This window comes from Dipodomys spectabilis, unplaced genomic scaffold, assembly GCF_019054845.1.
Source record: "Dipodomys spectabilis isolate Male_0828 unplaced genomic scaffold, ASM1905484v1 ptg000006l, whole genome shotgun sequence".
Taxonomy (NCBI): domain Eukaryota; kingdom Metazoa; phylum Chordata; class Mammalia; order Rodentia; family Heteromyidae; genus Dipodomys; species Dipodomys spectabilis.
Window position 1 is genome coordinate 6,495,722 of NW_024870683.1, and position 16,538 is coordinate 6,512,259.

Consider the following 16,538-nt stretch of genomic DNA (forward strand, 5'->3'; position numbering starts at 1 on the left):
TGTTTCTTAGATTCTCGACTATCTCTTTGCACATGGACAGCTTTGCGAGAAGGGCTTCGACCCTCTTTTAGTGGAAGAGGCTCTGGAAATGCACCAGTGTTCAGAAGAAAAGGTAGGAACCTTCATGCTTCTACAGGCAGAAGTAGTTGAAAGGCAGAGTCATCTTGTCCAGACAGGGTATGTTGAGGCCTGTTAGCTTGGATGAAACATTGGATTAAAGGCTACTAAAATCCCAGTGAAAGAAAGGGAAAATTGACTTGGCTGGCAGTCAAACTATTGGATGACCATTGTTAGCCTTATTCCTTGGAGACCAGCCTTTTTGGGTTCAGTGTTTTGCCTTAGTGGGATTGTGGATGTGAATGAGACTGGGTGAGTGAACTGGGACTAGGCCTAGCTCCTGAAAGATGGGCTGTGACATCAAACCTGTTTTCCACTGTGGCTTCCTCCACAGTCCCCCTCTGCTACTCACTAAGGGACCTACCCCCAGAACCCACCTTTACCTTTCCCATGTGGCTGGACTATTTGTGTATTTATTTGTGGTTGCTGGTTCTGGGGCTTGCACTCAAAGCCTGAGTGTTGTCCTGATCTTTTTTGCTCAAGGCTAGCACTCTACCAAGGAAACCACAGCTCCATAGTTTGGCTTCTTCTTTTTTTTTTTTGTCTGTTGGTTGTGGGGCTTGAACTCTGGGCCTGAACGCTGTTCCTCAGCTCTTCAGCTCAAGGCGAGTGCTCTGCCACTTGAGCCATAGTGCCACTTCCGGCTTTCTGGTGGTTTACTGGAGATACGAGTTTCACAGACTTTCCTACCTGGGCTGGCATTGAACTGCCATCTTCAGATCTCAGGCTCCTAAGTAGCTAGGATTACAGGTGTGAACCACTGACTCCCAGCTTCTTCTTCTTTTTTTTTCAGTGCTTATTTAGAGATCAGGGTCTCACAGACTTTCCTGCCAAGGCTGGCTTCAAACCAGTCCTCAGATCTCAAACTCCTGAGTTAGCTAGGAATACAGATGTGAGCCATTGGTGCCTAGCTTGAACCCTTTTCTTTAATCTGTATTTTCTTCTGTCTCTTAGATGATGGAGTTTCTTCAATTAATGAGCAAATTTAAGGAAATGGGCTTTGAACTAAAAGACATTAAGGAAGTTTTGCTATTACACAACAATGACCAGGACAATGCTTTGGAAGACCTCATGGCCCGTGCTGGAGCCAGCTGAGACCCGGCCCTGCGTAGGCTCTGCCACGGAATCACCATCCCTCAGGAGGCCTTGCAGAGCCCATCTGTGGGAAGGAAAGGGGGCTCGCTTCTAGATTTTCTTTTGGGGTTAGGTCAGATGTAGAGACTGGGTTTGTCAGTCTCTGAGCCTAGACCATGACCTGGGGAGGAATTGGGAGATATTTGGGCATGTGAGCCCCAGACCTGTCCTGGCTCCTTCCATATTAAATGCGTTTGTATTTTGAAAAGTGTCCTTCCCACCTTGGCCTTGCAGAAAGAATACTTGGGTCTTTCTGGGGTCTCTGTGTCCTCAGTCAAAACCTGGCCTGGTTGCCAGGAGGAATGGGGAGAAGGGGGGAGGACCAGATTTAGTGCTGCTCTGGGGCTAGATGCTTCCCGCTCTTACCTGCACGGGTAGGTTGAACTCTTAATTCAAGTTGAATGCAAGTGAAAGGTTCTTCCAGGGTTTTATCTTTTCCCCTTTTAAAGTCACTTAGTGTTACACTGGTTCTGCGATGTCTCTGAGGTGCAAAGAATGAACTTGGGGCCAATTTGCCTCTTCTTTTAGGCAGTCCCCATGCTTCCTAAGCCAACCTGTTTCTTTCATCTTGATTTGGACTACAGTTCTTTGCTGCCCAGGGCTCTAGAGCCACAGTTCTAGGAAACTTGTCTGTCTAAATCATCACTGGCCCCTTCCCAGGATGTTGAACGGGTGAGAAAATAGGCCACAACATAGTTGCCCAGCACTAACCCCCCTGTTCTCTTTGAACAGCCTCCTTAAGCCCTGCTTTAGGATGACACAGTGAGTAACACCTAGGCATAGAAATCCATCTCTTTGGTTTGTTTTGTATTATGTTGTACATCATTAAAGATCTAAATACAATGGATATAATGTCTTGATGAATCTAAAATAATTTGCTAACTATTTTGATTCTTCAGAGAGAACTACTAATAAAAACTTAAAAGGTATGTCCTGTTGTGATAACTTCTTTATTGCAAAGAACTCTTAGAAGGGTGGGCAGGTGTAAAGTGATTTTCTAGGCTGGAACAGGGCCTACCCATGTTGTCATGTCAGTACTTTCTTCCTACTGAAGAAAGGTCTGTGGGGCCTAATAGTTGGCCCTCCAGTCTTTTTTGTTTGTTTGCAAAGGTAGGCACAAACAAGGATCTCTTTAAACTTGACCTAGTTCATTCAGTCCCTGGGCCAGAGACCTAAGCCTTCCTGCCAGATTGTGCAGGTCAGGCAAGCTAGGTCTTCAGGCAATCCCTTAGGAGGTGAGAAAATTCCCTTTCCTGTGAAGTTAAAACTAAAGTGCTTTCCTAATATCAATATTGCCACTGTGACAGAATTCATCCCTAAAGTTTCTCTACCATCCCTTGTGGCTTTTGGTTGGGGTGGATTTTTTTTTTTTTTTCCCCCAGTGACTCGGGCTTGGGAGCCTTAAACTGGATGCAGGATGCCCTCTGGTGGTTGTAATTCACATTACCTGAGAGGGACATAGTATATCTTACCTTGGCTTGTTTTATTATACTGTCTCATTTTACATGCTATCCATTTATCATCTGACTAATCTACCTATGGCTATATTGCAGCTTGAACTCGGTGAGACCTTACATTCTCACTTTCTCTGCTGGTTAACTGGAGATAAAAATGTCTCAGATTTTTCTGTCTGGGTTGGCTTTGAACCTTAATCCTCAGATCTCAGCCTACTGGGGAGTTAGGATTATAAGCCTGAGCCACTGACTCCAGGTTATTCTTATTTATTGAGACAAGGTCTTACTGTGTTGCATGAGCTGGCTTCAAACTCCTGCCACCACACCTAGTTCTAATTAGGCACTCCTTAAAACCTTACTTTTTTTCTAGAAAAAAAATTAGTTTACATGACAATGGGTCTTCTGGGTCAATGTTATATGACACAGGAATCTTTGACTTGAGGCAACTTCCATAAGTGAGCTTGAGCTTATTTCTGCTAAAAAGATAATGGAGCAAGCAGAACTCAAAGACACATACATGCATGAATGTAAATGTCATGTCAATGTCCTCAGACTACTGACTATAGTATTTGATACCAAAAAATTCAACATTATGCCTAGAGAGTGGTTGGATAGGATTTCTTGGAGGACACAAGCCTGCAATTCTCCAGGTCTTGAATCATTCAATTAGGGCTGGGAAGAGTGAGGAATCGGGAGCCAGGAACTGTCACAAAAGCACAAGGTGCTGGTGGGCATTATTATAGGCACCTCAGCAAAAAGTAGAGATGGGAAAAGAAAACCACAATGTGTGGGCACCCTCTCCCGTCTCATAACTGGATTGCAGGAAGGGCTAGTACTGTAAGCATAAAGCCTGCCTCAGTCTGGTTAAAGACAGGCTAAAGTTTATTCATTTTACATTTCTCAAATGTAATCTATCTCCATGGATGTGGTGGTGGTGCACTTGCTCATCCTACCACTGTACTACTGGCATCCATAGTCTAGTTTTGGGCCAATGTTTTAGTCTTTGAAGAGAGAAAGGTACAGAATTCAGCTGATAAAGCCCCTGGGCTCAGCATATTGTCTTCCTTGGTTTGTGACCTCTGACCTCCAGGTTACCAACTCTTTGATCCTCAGACTTGGGATTAGAGATGTGTGTTCCCACAGACAGAGATGAGTGAATGCAAATGCTGTTTTGAGCCCCAAAGTAAAGGAATGGGTATTAAAGGACTTTAACCTGGCCCTTCCTTTCTAACAGATGTCCTGAGCTTGGAACTGAGGAAGGAGCCAGTCCTATACAAGACCATATATGTCGGGATAAGGCTAGTCCAGGTAGTACCCACGAGTGAGTGTGTGCAGGGAGGACCTGGCAGGTCCTCCAGCCCTGACGCCCCTAAACTGCCCCTGCCATCTGCTGTAAGGTCTTGTTCTAAGATACCATTGTTCTCTCAGGGGCTGCAGCTGGCTTGTGGCAGGTGAGGTACAGCTGCAGCTGGCTTCTTAAACTCTGAATACACTTGGATTTCAGAGCCATGATTTCATCCAGCTGGGTCACAAAATCTTCAAAATCCTGGAAAGGAAACACGACAGGTGGAGCTTCTGCTCTTATTGGCCTGCCACATCATCCTTTTCTAGTTCCAACTCTTTAAGAGGATTTTAGAAACCCTTCCTGGTAGAAGTCATCTGAATGAGTTCCTGTGGCATTAGATGGAGCCCACTTCTCTTTATAGGTAGAGGGGGTATTTGGTAGAGCAGGAGGATATTGGGTAGAAATACCCTGTGATCTGCATGTTGTAGGCTATAGGCTGCTTACTGCTACGGTCACAGTGCAGTGTGGCTACAAGAAAGATTGGAAGCCTTAGCTTGGGATGGGCAATACTTGTACCCTCCCCTTCAAGCTGTCTCAGATCAGTGGCAGGAGGAGCGAAGCCTTAACTGTGTTAGTGTGACAGCAGAACCCACACATACCACAGTAAACATGGACTGCCATCAAACTAGCCACAGGTTAATTCTCAACACCCCGGAGTGTCCAGCCAGCACTACTTACATTAGAAGCTAGCTGGCTCATCAGGGTCTCCTCCTTGAATCCCAGCTCAGCCATTTCATCCATTTGCTCCTGGTGTGCTCGGATGACCACTTTCCTGGGAACACCAGAGAAGAAACTGTGATCCTCCTCGCTGCCTATCCTCTCAGGCGGCTTTCTGAAACTGGGCTTCGTTTCCGGGCAAGGAGTTAACCACCCAAGGCTTTGACCAGGGCTGTTTCACTATCTCCCTCCCCACTTCTTTTCTCAGGACCAGTCAAGGGTTTAGAGAGCACCAAGAAAATAGAGCAAAACAGATGGGGCTTTTCACGCTACCCTTTCCTCTCCAGACACTAAGGGATAGGGCAGGTGTGGCTTCTTTGTTCCCCGGGACTTTTTTTTTTTTTTGGTCGGTTGTGGGGCTTGAACTCGACCTGGGCGCTGTCCCTCAGCCCTTTAGCTCAAAGCTAGTGCTCTACCACTTAAGCCACAGCACCACTTTCTGATTTCTGGTGGCTTATTGGAGATAAGAGTCTCACGGACTTTCCTGCCTGGACTGGTTTTGAACCGTGATCCTCACGACTCAGACTCCTTAGGATTACAGGCCATGGGTGCCCGGCCCTCTGGCTTTCTAAGAAAGGCTCTCAAGACTGGTCACTGAAGCTGACATACTTAGCATAAGGTCTGCTCTCATTTCTCCTTTCTATCTAGGGCCAGGACAAAAGCAGGCAGGCTGAGCTAGAAGGGGAAATCTATCTCCTGTTGGATTCTAGTGATACACAATGGAGCAGCAGGGACTGCCCACCCAGAGGCAAGTTCTATTTTGTGCATCCCTGCATGGCTGCCTTTTTTTGTGACAAAACATTAAGTGGGGCAGGCAGTGGGGTGTGCAAGGGGTTCCAACTTACTGTGCTTGCTTCAGAGTGGGCTGCCCAAGTAACCCTGAAGTCTTGGCAGAGCAGCGGGGTAGCAGAGGAGAGTCTAGAGATGCTAAGCACCTTGAGTCTGGCCTGCGTGTGAGCCATGCGCTATCTTCATTGTAGCAAGGCAACCTGATGGGGTCTGTGGATGAGCCAAGCTCCTGCCAACTGAGCTCTGAAGGATGCTTTATCTTCGGTACCCATGGCTGACCAACGATATCACTATTTCCTGTATGTGGGGTAAGTATAGGTCCAGAATGGGATACCCCAGTATGGATATTGGAGAACGACTTTCCTAGGAAACCCCAGGGGCCACCCAACTCTGTCTCCTCAGCATCAGCATCATACTGCTCTCCACCCACATGTTCTTGGGAGCAATGTACAGGCTCGGTGCTCTGGCAGACCTCACCCAGCTCAGCCTCCCTGTTGGGCAGTTTGTCCTGTGGGTGCTGATGGATGGGTGATGGAGACAGAGCTGGAAGATCACCACTAGGCTTGTTGTCAGGCGGAGATGAGGACAGCCACAGGTGCTCCGTTGCTGAAGACACTGTCAAGGCTGCTTCTTGATCACCAGAGGATACCACATGGCCCACAGCTGGCCCCCTTGGGAGCTCTGCCTCATCCTGGGCCAGCTGCTCCAAAGGAGGAGGACCCTTATGAGCTGGGGCCTCCAGGAGGGACACTGTGAGAGGAGCCATTAGTCCAGAAGCATATTCAGAGCAGTTGCCTAACGGTTCTCTAGAGACTTCTCCTTGGAAAGGCTGAGTTGGGCTGTCTTCACTGCCTTCTCTCTGCAGTGTGGGGATTGAATCTCTTTGGTCTGGGGATCCAGGAACTGCAATATGAGATAGTGAAGAAAAACCGTCTTCTAGGGATGGTGAACTGCCCTCAGCCTGCCCAGGAACCCCATTTCTGAAGGTGTCCTGTCCAAGGGCGAAGATGGGAGTCCCAACTTGTTTCTGGCCATATATAAAGTCTACCTGTGAGCAGGAAGGCTTTTCTGCCAGGTTGTCTCTGGGAGAAGGCCCTGAGGAGGACGAGTCCTCCTCTCTGCTCCAGTCTAAGTACACCTTACTTGGGTTGTAGCTATGATTGAATGCTGCTCTTTTGTGACTTCTTATGAGGTCTCTGGAACACACCCAGCTCTCAGTCAGACCCTTTTCATCACCATCCATCCTGGAGCTAAAAAGCAGACACTGCCGCCTTTCTGCCCCCTGCTCCCCAAGATCCTGCTCCCTGTTCTGATGCAGGAAGAACGAGCTTTCACTTTCAGATGTATTCTTTTGCTTTGTGGTCCTCTGACTCGAAATGTGTGAAAAAGAATCTTCACTGAAGTCACTGTCATCAAGGTCCTCAGCTTGGGCTCCATCATGGCTGTCAGAGTGGAGAACAGGAGTCTCACTCTGGAGCTGACCATCTGAGGGCCTATGTTGGCATAAAAACCTTTCCAGTGGCTGGTATTTTAACTTCTGCTGGAGGAGAGGTGGTTGCTGGAACTGTTGGTGATAAAAGCGTAAATGTTCCTCCCTTTCCTTCTGATGTGGAGGGATATTTGTCCAAGCTTCAGAGGTAAGCTTGGCAGGCCTGCCTGCCGTGCCTTCCCTACTCTCCTCTGCTAACTGGTGGTGGTTGCTAGAGCACAGGTCAGCTCGTGATAGGAGTTGCTTCTGTACTGGCTGCACAGTCTGTACCTTCTTACACTTGGTAGGTAGCTTGCCATGCACCAGGCTTTCTCCTGGGCCTGGGTCCCTGCCTGCCCACCCAAGGGCAGTCTTATGACCAGTTACATTTTTCTCAGAGAACAATGGTGCGGACTCTTCTGCTCCTCTTTTGGCAAAATGTCCGGACAGTGTGGTTCCTTTGGCAGGGCTGGTCTTCACAACCCACTCTTGGGGAGGACTCCCTCTGGAGCTACCCCTTTTACCAGTGCCTTTAGGTACAGAGGTGAAAGGGATATTGGGAGGGTGGCTGACCAATGGGTGGGCCTTCCCTCTTGTGGAGCTTGTTGCCACTGTGAGTGACTGCTGAAGCCCCAGCTTAACTTTCTTTGGAGAACACTTGTCCCCTGGCAGGACCACAGGAGAGCTCTGAATTCGTTTTGGAGACGAGTTTTCAGATGACCGATTTCGACTGGTAACTGAAGCACAACACTTAATGCCTTTCTTTAGTTCTTTGACCCTGAAAATGACATTTAATGTTAAACATGTATTCCTATATGTCTGTAATGTGTGTTCTATAGCCTTCAGGAAAAACAACAACTAAGGAAAATATGACAAGTGTTGGCACTTACTATTATTATTTTTAATCTGGAAAAGAATAAGAGGGAACAGGGCGCATTCTGTTTCAGCATGAGATAGCCTGCTCTACTTGAGTGAAGAACGCAGATCTCTGAGAATATAAGAGGGCATCCATTCTCATGATCAGAAGAGTTTGGGAAAGCGCCATTGCCCCATATGAGGGATGTGCCAGGGGTGCAAGTCTCAGAACTATTATACAGTGTTCATGCCATGCTTCTCGAAGGTGGTCTGGCCCAGGAGTTCATGTCTCCCATGCACCCACCATGCTACAAACAGAGTCCTCTTTTCTTGCAAAACATTTTCTCAGGCTTTTCTGGGAGAGTTACCTCAAGCACACTGGACATTTCAGGAAGCAAAATCTCCAGAAATAAGTAGATTGTGCTACTTCCATTAAGAGAAAAGTGACTTATCTAGTCCTGAGGCTTTTCAACCTTAGTGCCATTAATATTTTATACCTGATAGGATTCCTTATTGTAAGGGGCTGTTCTGTGTATATAGTAGTGGCCTCTACCCTCAGATGCCAGTAGCACTTTTTCCAAGCCATGACAATCAAAAATATCCTTGGGCTGCAGGTGTGGTTCAAGTGGTGGAGCACTTGCTTAGCAAGCACAAGCTGCTGAGTTCAAAGCCCAGTATTGAAAGAAATATGTATTTCCCACTGTAAGAGACATGTGGCCTCAAGGGTAGAGATGGTAGAGATGCCAGCAGGTATCAAAGACACCTCAGATAGAGGTGCAGGCACCCCTGCAGGCAGTCAAGAGATGCTAGCTCTGCTACCAACTTCTGAGTTTCCCCCTTCTATGGCTGCAGTTTTTTCTTTTAATATGTCTGTACCTATATAACCAGGTATACTACATATTCTCTGTGTGTGTGTGCACACACAAGTGTGTGCTTGTGTGAGCTAGTCTGGGGCTTGAACTCAGGGCCTGGGTGCTGCCCCTGAGCTTTTTTGTTCATAGGTAGCACTGTACCAATTGGGCTACAACTCCACTTCTAGCTTATTGGTAGTTAATGGAAAGAAGAGTCTCACAGACTTTTCTGCTTAAGCTGGCTTCCAACCAAAATACAGCTAGGATCATGGGTGTGAAGCACCAGTGCCCAGCTAATATATATTTTATGCCTTACAATTAAGGAAAAAAAGCTCATTGAGCCTACCATGCTAGATTAATATTTCTTTCTTTTTCTTTTTTTTTTGTTGATCATGGGGCTTGAACTCTGGGCCTGGGTGCTGTCCCTTAGCTCTTCAGCTCAAGGCTAGTGCTCTACCACTGAGCCACAGCACCACTTCCAGTTTTCTGGTGATTTATTGGAGACAAGAGTTACATGGACTTTCCTACCTGGGCTGGCTTTGATCCGGGATCCTCAGATCTCAGCCTCCTGAGTAGCTAGAATTACAGGTGTGAGCCACTGGTGCCTAGCTTAGTATTTCATTTTCTAATGGCCACTCAAATGATACTAATAGAGTCCTCCCTTGAACAAGAGAATATACCATCTTCCTCTTGTCACATTTACAAAAGCAGAACCTACTAGGTCACATTCTTCAAATCACTAGTTGCTCCAGAAAGAGTTGTGGAGCTCAATGTCATATCACTGTGTGTGTGAGACATATGCACAAATACATCTCTCTCTCTCTCTCTCACACACACACACACACACACACACACACACACACACACACACACACACACACACACACACACACATACACACCTGCCTTTTCGGATCCAACTTACCGGTCAGCATAGCGCAAAGTATTGAGAGTGTGTTCAGTAGCCACATGGCTTGGTGAGATGTTGGCAATCATACAAGTTTTGGCATTGCCAATGAAAGAGTCTTTCAGGACCTGTAGAAATCAAAAGACAGGTCAATGAGTAACAAAAGACATAGTATTTATTATGTGCAGGATGTTAGGTCATAGTGTCCCTCTGCTCACAAAAAGGCATCTCACAAAACAGGAAATATAAATGCCCAATAAACACAGAAAAAGATACATCACCATTAATCAAAGAAATACAAACCACAAGAAAATATATTTTTTTAATTCATAAAGTTAGAGATTGATAACACCCTGGCCTGGTGAGGGTTCCGAGAAGGTGCACTTCCCTCCACTACTATATACAGCACACTCGTAGAGGGACTGCAGTGCCTTCTTCCCTTCTCCCACTAGGCCTAGTACCATGCTTTCTGGCATGGATGTTCCCTAAATGAACAAAGGGACGTAGGAACAATGAAAGAACCAGCATAAACGCAAGGCTCATGTTTAACTTTACCTGGGTTAATTTGCTCTGCCTGAATGGAGTGTGGGTGTGCTCCTGGTCCAGTGCTCGAATACATTCCTTCAGCTGCAAAGTGGGAGGTAAGTGAGACGTCAAATACCACGTGAAAAGTGGGTAACAGATCAGATACTATGTCCACAGGAATTTTATCTTACTCCACATTCAGGAAATTCTCACAGAAGGAAGTCAAAATGCCCAGGTGTTTTTGGTTCAACAAGTCACACCATAGAAGATTTGAGCTGCTTCCCTAAGGGCCTCCCAGCTTAAGAGTGAGATTAATCCTATGATCATAGCGTTGGCCTTGGGTGGAGGACTTACCCTCAGGTCCTGGAGTCCAAGCTCGTGTTGAGGTGTCCTAGCTTACCAGCTCCTTTTCACTCCTCACAATCTTCCTAACTACTGATGTACAGAAATATAAAAATAATGATAGGCACTTCCTTCTTTCCTCAATTATACACACACACCTGCAGGTGCTGATTGGGATATATATTGCCTAAAGTCAGAGGAATGGCACTGAGAAACCAGCTCACTATCCACCCTCAGAGTTGAAGAGCAGACAATGAAAAGGAAATAGCATTTGCTCCTGGCCATGGCCCCCTGGTAAGAAGGGCTCATTGGACATCACTAGAAACTTGGATATGTGGATGGCCAAGGGCAATATGCCCATCAAAAATAGAGGCAGGAATGGGGAAGTCAAGGTGAAGGAGGAGAAACCCTCTATTTCAGAATCATGCATCTAGGGTAAAAGACAATAACTGAAAAGGGGAGGAAGATGAAGGAAGCAATCCCTTGGAAGCAGCGGTGCAGAGAGGTGTACAGGAAATGAGCCCTCAGAGTTTGTTGGGGCTAATTTTAGTTGCAGCCACAGAGGCCTATCACTGCCTCACCTCTACTCTAGCCGAAAAGTCAATATTCTTTTTTGTTTGAGGGGGAGAGGGGCAGGGTCTTGCTATGAGCCCAGGCTTCAACTCCACCACACATGACAATATCTTCCATTAGTAAAAATCAATCTGATATCCCCAAGGAGAGGAATAAAGAGAATAATCTGCCCTTGAATTACACTTGCTTCTCCGACAATCAAAACCAAGTATGGCCACCAATACCTGTTAACCTCTTAGGTCAATTTTACCTCTGCTGAATTAAAATGGAATGGCCAACAAACTTCACTAATGGATTGACTTAGTGTTTTTCTTTTCTTTTCCTCATAGTACTAGGGATTGAATTCGGGGCCTTGAGCATGCTAGGAACTTGCTCTGCCTATTGAGTATCCCTTTTGTTGAATTTTGCTTATGAGATAGACTCATTAAATTTTTGTTGGGCTGGCCTTGAATTTGAGATCCTCCAACTTCCACCTCCTGAGTAGCTGGGATCATAGGTGTATGTCATCATGCCAGGCTAGGTTTTTCAACTGTGGATAAGTACTGGAGCTAGTTGATAGGTATATGAGAGATGACTATGCTCTATGTTATGCTTTTCTAGGCTTGAGAAGTGAATACAATTTTTAAAAGATCTTTCTTAAGACAATAGCATGTATTAGTTGTACAAAGGAGGTTTCATGGTGACATTTCCATACATGCACACAATATATGCTAATCACACTAACCCTATCTCCCCTTCCTTCCTTTTTTCAGTTTTGTTTGAGACAGGATTTCACTGCTGGACTGTAATTCACTACGTAGCCTTAGTTGGTCTTCTCAATCTTCTTTCCTCAATTAATACAATTTAAAATTTTGGAATAAGGAAAAAAGCTTACTAAGTGAGCCAGTTAGCAATTGCAGAAATGTCTATTCCTGGCAAGGATTGACCAGAGAAAGAGAAGGGAAGAGCTGCCTAGCATTGCTGAGCATCTAACCGGGCAGCCTTTCTCCAGCCCTGGAATCCCATTGTCAGCTGACAGCTGTTCTGATACCACTCTTATACACTGTGGCTGCATGTAAGGGGCAAAAGTACTCAGGAAGGATTTTTTTTAAATCTGGAGCAACTTACAGCCAGAAGACTCTGGTTTATTTCTGCGCCTTCCATCTTGGTCTGTTTATCTGAGTCCCTGGCATCTGCTGCTCTTTCACTGCCCGCCAAATCAATAAAAGAGATCCTAGAGAAAAGACACAGCACGAATGACTTCTGTGGGTCTTTGGTTTATTTTTACATTTTGTGACCACAGGGGGGAAAAATCAGCACTGGCTCTACCTCAGGAAAGAAAAGATATTACTGTCAGCTTTCCAAAAAACATCACAAATTTTTGCCCTGTCAGCTGCTGCTGGCAGTGATCACTTGGAGACTTTGGTTGGTTCTAACCATTGTGGGGAACGATGAGTGAAATTAGTAAAGCATTCTTCCCATAATGCCAAATGGCCATAATGCAAATCACTTAGATGACCACTTAGATAATTAAGTTGAAACTTTTGTGGGCTGCTTTCCAGAAGAAAAAAAAGGGGGGAAGAAAAAGAAAAGAAAGACTCATTACTCAAGAGGTGAGATAGGCTCATCCATCAGCATGGCAGGGTTTGCTAAGATAGCGCCACTGGAGCAATGAATGTATCCAATTGTCTTATGGCTTCTTTCAAGAAGAATGGATTAATCTCTCCTCCCCATTTATGGACTGCAAGCTCTCTGAGATGCATTCTCTGCTGTTTCTCTGCTGATACTGTGTTTCACATTAGAAGCAATCAATGTCTCTTTTAATAACTTAGGGTTGACCAACAATGGGTCATTACTTCATGGTTAATCAACTGATGGCACTTTAGTACAATGATTTATTTCAGGCCTAACAACTCTACTCTTACATTCCTGAAATGAAGACTCCATGGTAGCAGGGTATCCTGTTGTTGATAACACATATTTCAAAGTCACATTAAGGAAGGCAGACAATGCAATTCTTAGCCTATTTCCAGCTCACCTGCCAAATGTCCTCTTGGCTGAATCTTTGATCTGAATTTGGATGATGGCATGGGAGCGGGAGGAGTCTGTATTTACCCCAGTGGCCCCGGTGCTGCGCTCCTTGCTGCCTTTTAAGATCACCTAAAAATAAAATCCATAGGATGACTTCCTCTAGGAGTAAGCAAAGCCCTCTGGCTCCAAAGAGTTGGCTAAGTAAGCAGGACAGACCAGACATATAATTTTTGTCAGTACACTGCAGTTTTTTTTCTGTCCAGGTGGAAAACTGCCTAGACACTAAATCATACAGAGTAAGTACCCAAGGGCAATGAAAACAACAAGGAATACTAATCTTGTGGGAGAACATTCAATAGCTCAAGAGCTAATTTACTTCTTGATCTCATATACTCTTTTTAATATCCTTGATGGATTTAGTCTTACTATAGTCCCCAGGGAATAACTTGGCTCCAAAGCAAGGTCTCATGGTACTCATCCATCTTAGTAACTGAAGCAGAGGACAGAAATGTGCATCATGGAACGAATGATCACATCCACCTGTTCTACCGGGATATAGACATGAAGGTGGCCAGGCTCACTATGTAGGACCAAGGAACAGTGATTTAATTCAACTGTTATGAGTCCTTTACTTCTCTTGAGATCCATCTTCTCTCAGCCCTGCTTGGGAGTAAGGACTAACTGGGATCCCTCTGACCACAACAGCTCTGAAGCTAAGGTTGGCCTTGATTTCAGCTCTCCAAGGGTAGGGATTACAGGAATGCACAATCTGTGTAATTTTAGACAGGGGGAGGAGAGGTGACTGATGAGAATTTAAAAAAAGTCTTTAAATGTTAGCCTAATTTGTGTTATGATTTTTTTTAAAAAAACCTCCATTTACCATTGAAAAACAAATAAAAGACTGATTTGCCCATAGTCAAATAGCTACTGTATGACAGAGCCAAATTCTACATTCAGTTTGTCCGTCTCCAAAGTTCATGTGGTTTCTAGAACCACACTAAGCAAAGGGAGCTTTTATTTATTTATTTATTTGGGTCCGGTCGTGGGGCCTGAACTCTGGGCCTGGGCACTGTCCCTCAGCTCTTCAGCTCAAGGCTACTGCTCTATCACTTGAGCCACAGCGCCACTTCCGGCTTTTTTCTTTTTGCTTATGTGGTGCTGAGGAATCGAACCCCAGGGCCTCAGGCATGCAAGGCAAGCGCTCTACCACTGAGCCACCTTCCCAGCCCAGGGCTTTTATTTTAAATCCATTTACTTTGCAGTTAACTAAGGGAAAAGAAGTTTTATCTCATTTTTTCTCCATCTCTCAGAATTTTGATTTAAACCATATTCAGCCCAGCCAGTTTCCAAATTAAGAGCCCCAAAACTGGGCTGGGCTTGAGTGGTAGAGTGTCTACCTAGCAAGAGCGAGACTGGAAGGAGAGAGAGGGAGAAAGAATAGGGAAAGAGAGGAAGGGAGGGAAAAACAGAGGGATGGAAGGAGGGAGAGAGAGGTGGGGGAGAGAGAGAGAGAGAGAGAAAGAGAGAGAAGGAGGAACTAAAGGTTGATAAGAGACAAATTTCAATAACAGGCCTCAAAATATCTCAAGGGAAGGTAATTTAAATTTGTGTGTGTATGTCCCTGTACTGGAATTTGAACTCAGGGCCTTACTCAGCTCGACTGGAACTCTACCACTTGATCACACCTCTACTTCTGGCTTTTTGTTGTTGTTAGTTGTAGGGCTTGAACTCTGGGCCTGGGTGCTGTCCCTTGGCTCTTCAGCTCAAGGCTAGTGCTCTACCACTTGAGCCACAGCGCCACTTCTGCCTTTTTCTGCTTATGTGGTGCTGAAGAATGGAACCCAGAGCCTCATGCATGCAAGGCAAGCACTCGACCACTGAGCCACCTTCGAGCCTGGCTTTTTGGAAATAACAGTCTCACAAAGTTTTCTGACTTCTAGTTTCAATCACAATCCTCAGATCTCAGCCTCTTGAATAGCTAAGATTATGGGGTTAGCCACCAGTGCCTAGTCAATTTTTTATTTCATGGTACAAGTGATAGTTGTTTCTAAAGATTACCTGTAAAAAGACAAAAAGTAAAGATTATCTGTGAGATTTGAAATCCATTTAAAAATATTTCTTTTTTTTTTTTTTTTTTTGGCAATTTTGGGGTTTGAACTCAGGGCTTTGTTGTAGGCAAGTTCTGTACCATTTGCGTCATGCCTCTAACTAGAATTGTATTTAAATACAGTGATTTTGAAATTTTTCTGCTAAAAATTTAAAGAGATCACTGAGGGCTGGGACTGTAGCTTATAGCACATGTATGAGGACTGGAAAGAATAATGCATGTACAGCATATAGTACTATGATTGGTAAGTTCTCAATAAATGCTAGTGTTTTACAAAGATACAAAAGAACTAGCATCTTTGAGTACGCTTAGAAACTTAAATTGTTTTCATAACTATAAAGCTGCATGGGAAAATACAGCTTAATAGATCGACATACTATGGGTTTCTGAGGACAAGTTGAAATAGGAAAGAGGGAAGGGCCAGGCGCTAGTGGTGCCTGCCTGTACTCCTAGCTACTATTCAGGAGGCTGGGATATGGAAGATGGTGATTTAAATCCAGCACGAGCAGAAAAGCTCAGAAGACTTCAGCTCCAAAAGAATCAGCAAAAAGCCAGGCTGGACCCTAAGTTCAAGCCCCAGAATCACCAAAAGAAAAAGAGGAGAGGAAGCTGAGGATGAAGAGAAAAACAGAGGAAAGGAGGGAGGGAGAGAATGAATATTTATTTATGAAAGTATAAGTGTAGGAGCTGAACAAAAATAATACAAACAACTCTCACTACCTCCTCCTCAAATTCCCTCCCTTATTAAAGTCTGAAGGACATTTAGAACATGTTTATAAGTAATGAGATGGGAATCTGCTGCAATAGGAAGGAGAGACAACTGCTTAATTCTATGGTGCTGGGAGACATTTAGGGACTTCTGAATAATATGTGTCAAATTAGCTAGTAGTAACATGCTAACTAAGCATTTTAAATACATTATTAGCTCATTTCCTTTTATCATCCAACCCAACCATCTGCTATCATCCATGCCTCAAAGATTAAAAAAAAAAAATCTGCACAAGAATTCATAGCATTGGCTTCTAGCTCTCCATCTTTCCATAAGACTTTAGTCACTGAAAGGTCATAAGCACTTCAGGGTCTGTGTGCATGCACATGTGCCTGTGCTTGGCTTTTTCTGCGCAAAACTGGTGCTCTACTACTTGAGCCATACTTTTATTTCTAGCTTTTTGTTTCAATAAGAGATAGGAATTTTACAGTCTCTTTTGCCTAGGGTGACTTTGAACTGAAATCCTCTGATTTTAGATTCTTGGATAACTAGGATTCCAGTCTCATGAGCTCTGGGCACTTGGCTTTTTTTTTTTTTTTGACAGTGCTGGGATCTTAACTCAGGGTCTTGTACTTG

At 44.8% G+C, this 16,538-nt stretch overlaps 2 protein-coding genes across 5 annotated transcripts in view; one reads left to right on the top strand and one right to left on the bottom strand.

Moving 5' to 3' along the window:
* Ubap1 (ubiquitin associated protein 1) overlaps positions 1-2,180 on the top strand; it is a 45,425-nt gene extending 43,245 nt beyond the window's left edge. For all 4 annotated transcript variants that reach the window (XM_042696212.1, XM_042696215.1, XM_042696216.1 and 1 more), the window contains 2 exons: positions 11-112; positions 1,072-2,180. In XM_042696212.1, the coding sequence (XP_042552146.1) occupies positions 11-112; positions 1,072-1,212 (243 nt within the window). In that variant the 3' untranslated portion in view covers positions 1,213-2,180. The remainder of the gene's footprint in view (positions 1-10; positions 113-1,071) is intronic.
* A 1,389-nt stretch (positions 2,181-3,569) lies between these two features.
* Positions 3,570-16,538, bottom strand: part of Kif24 (kinesin family member 24) — a 48,735-nt gene continuing 35,766 nt past the window's right edge. The window contains exons 7-13 of the mRNA XM_042696473.1: positions 13,094-13,215; positions 12,184-12,289; positions 10,192-10,263; positions 9,655-9,764; positions 5,613-7,802; positions 4,729-4,822; positions 3,570-4,251 (exon numbers count right to left, since the gene is read on the bottom strand). Of these exons, the coding sequence (XP_042552407.1) occupies positions 4,111-4,251; positions 4,729-4,822; positions 5,613-7,802; positions 9,655-9,764; positions 10,192-10,263; positions 12,184-12,289; positions 13,094-13,215 (2,835 nt within the window). The 3' untranslated portion in view covers positions 3,570-4,110. The remainder of the gene's footprint in view (positions 4,252-4,728; positions 4,823-5,612; positions 7,803-9,654; positions 9,765-10,191; positions 10,264-12,183; positions 12,290-13,093; positions 13,216-16,538) is intronic.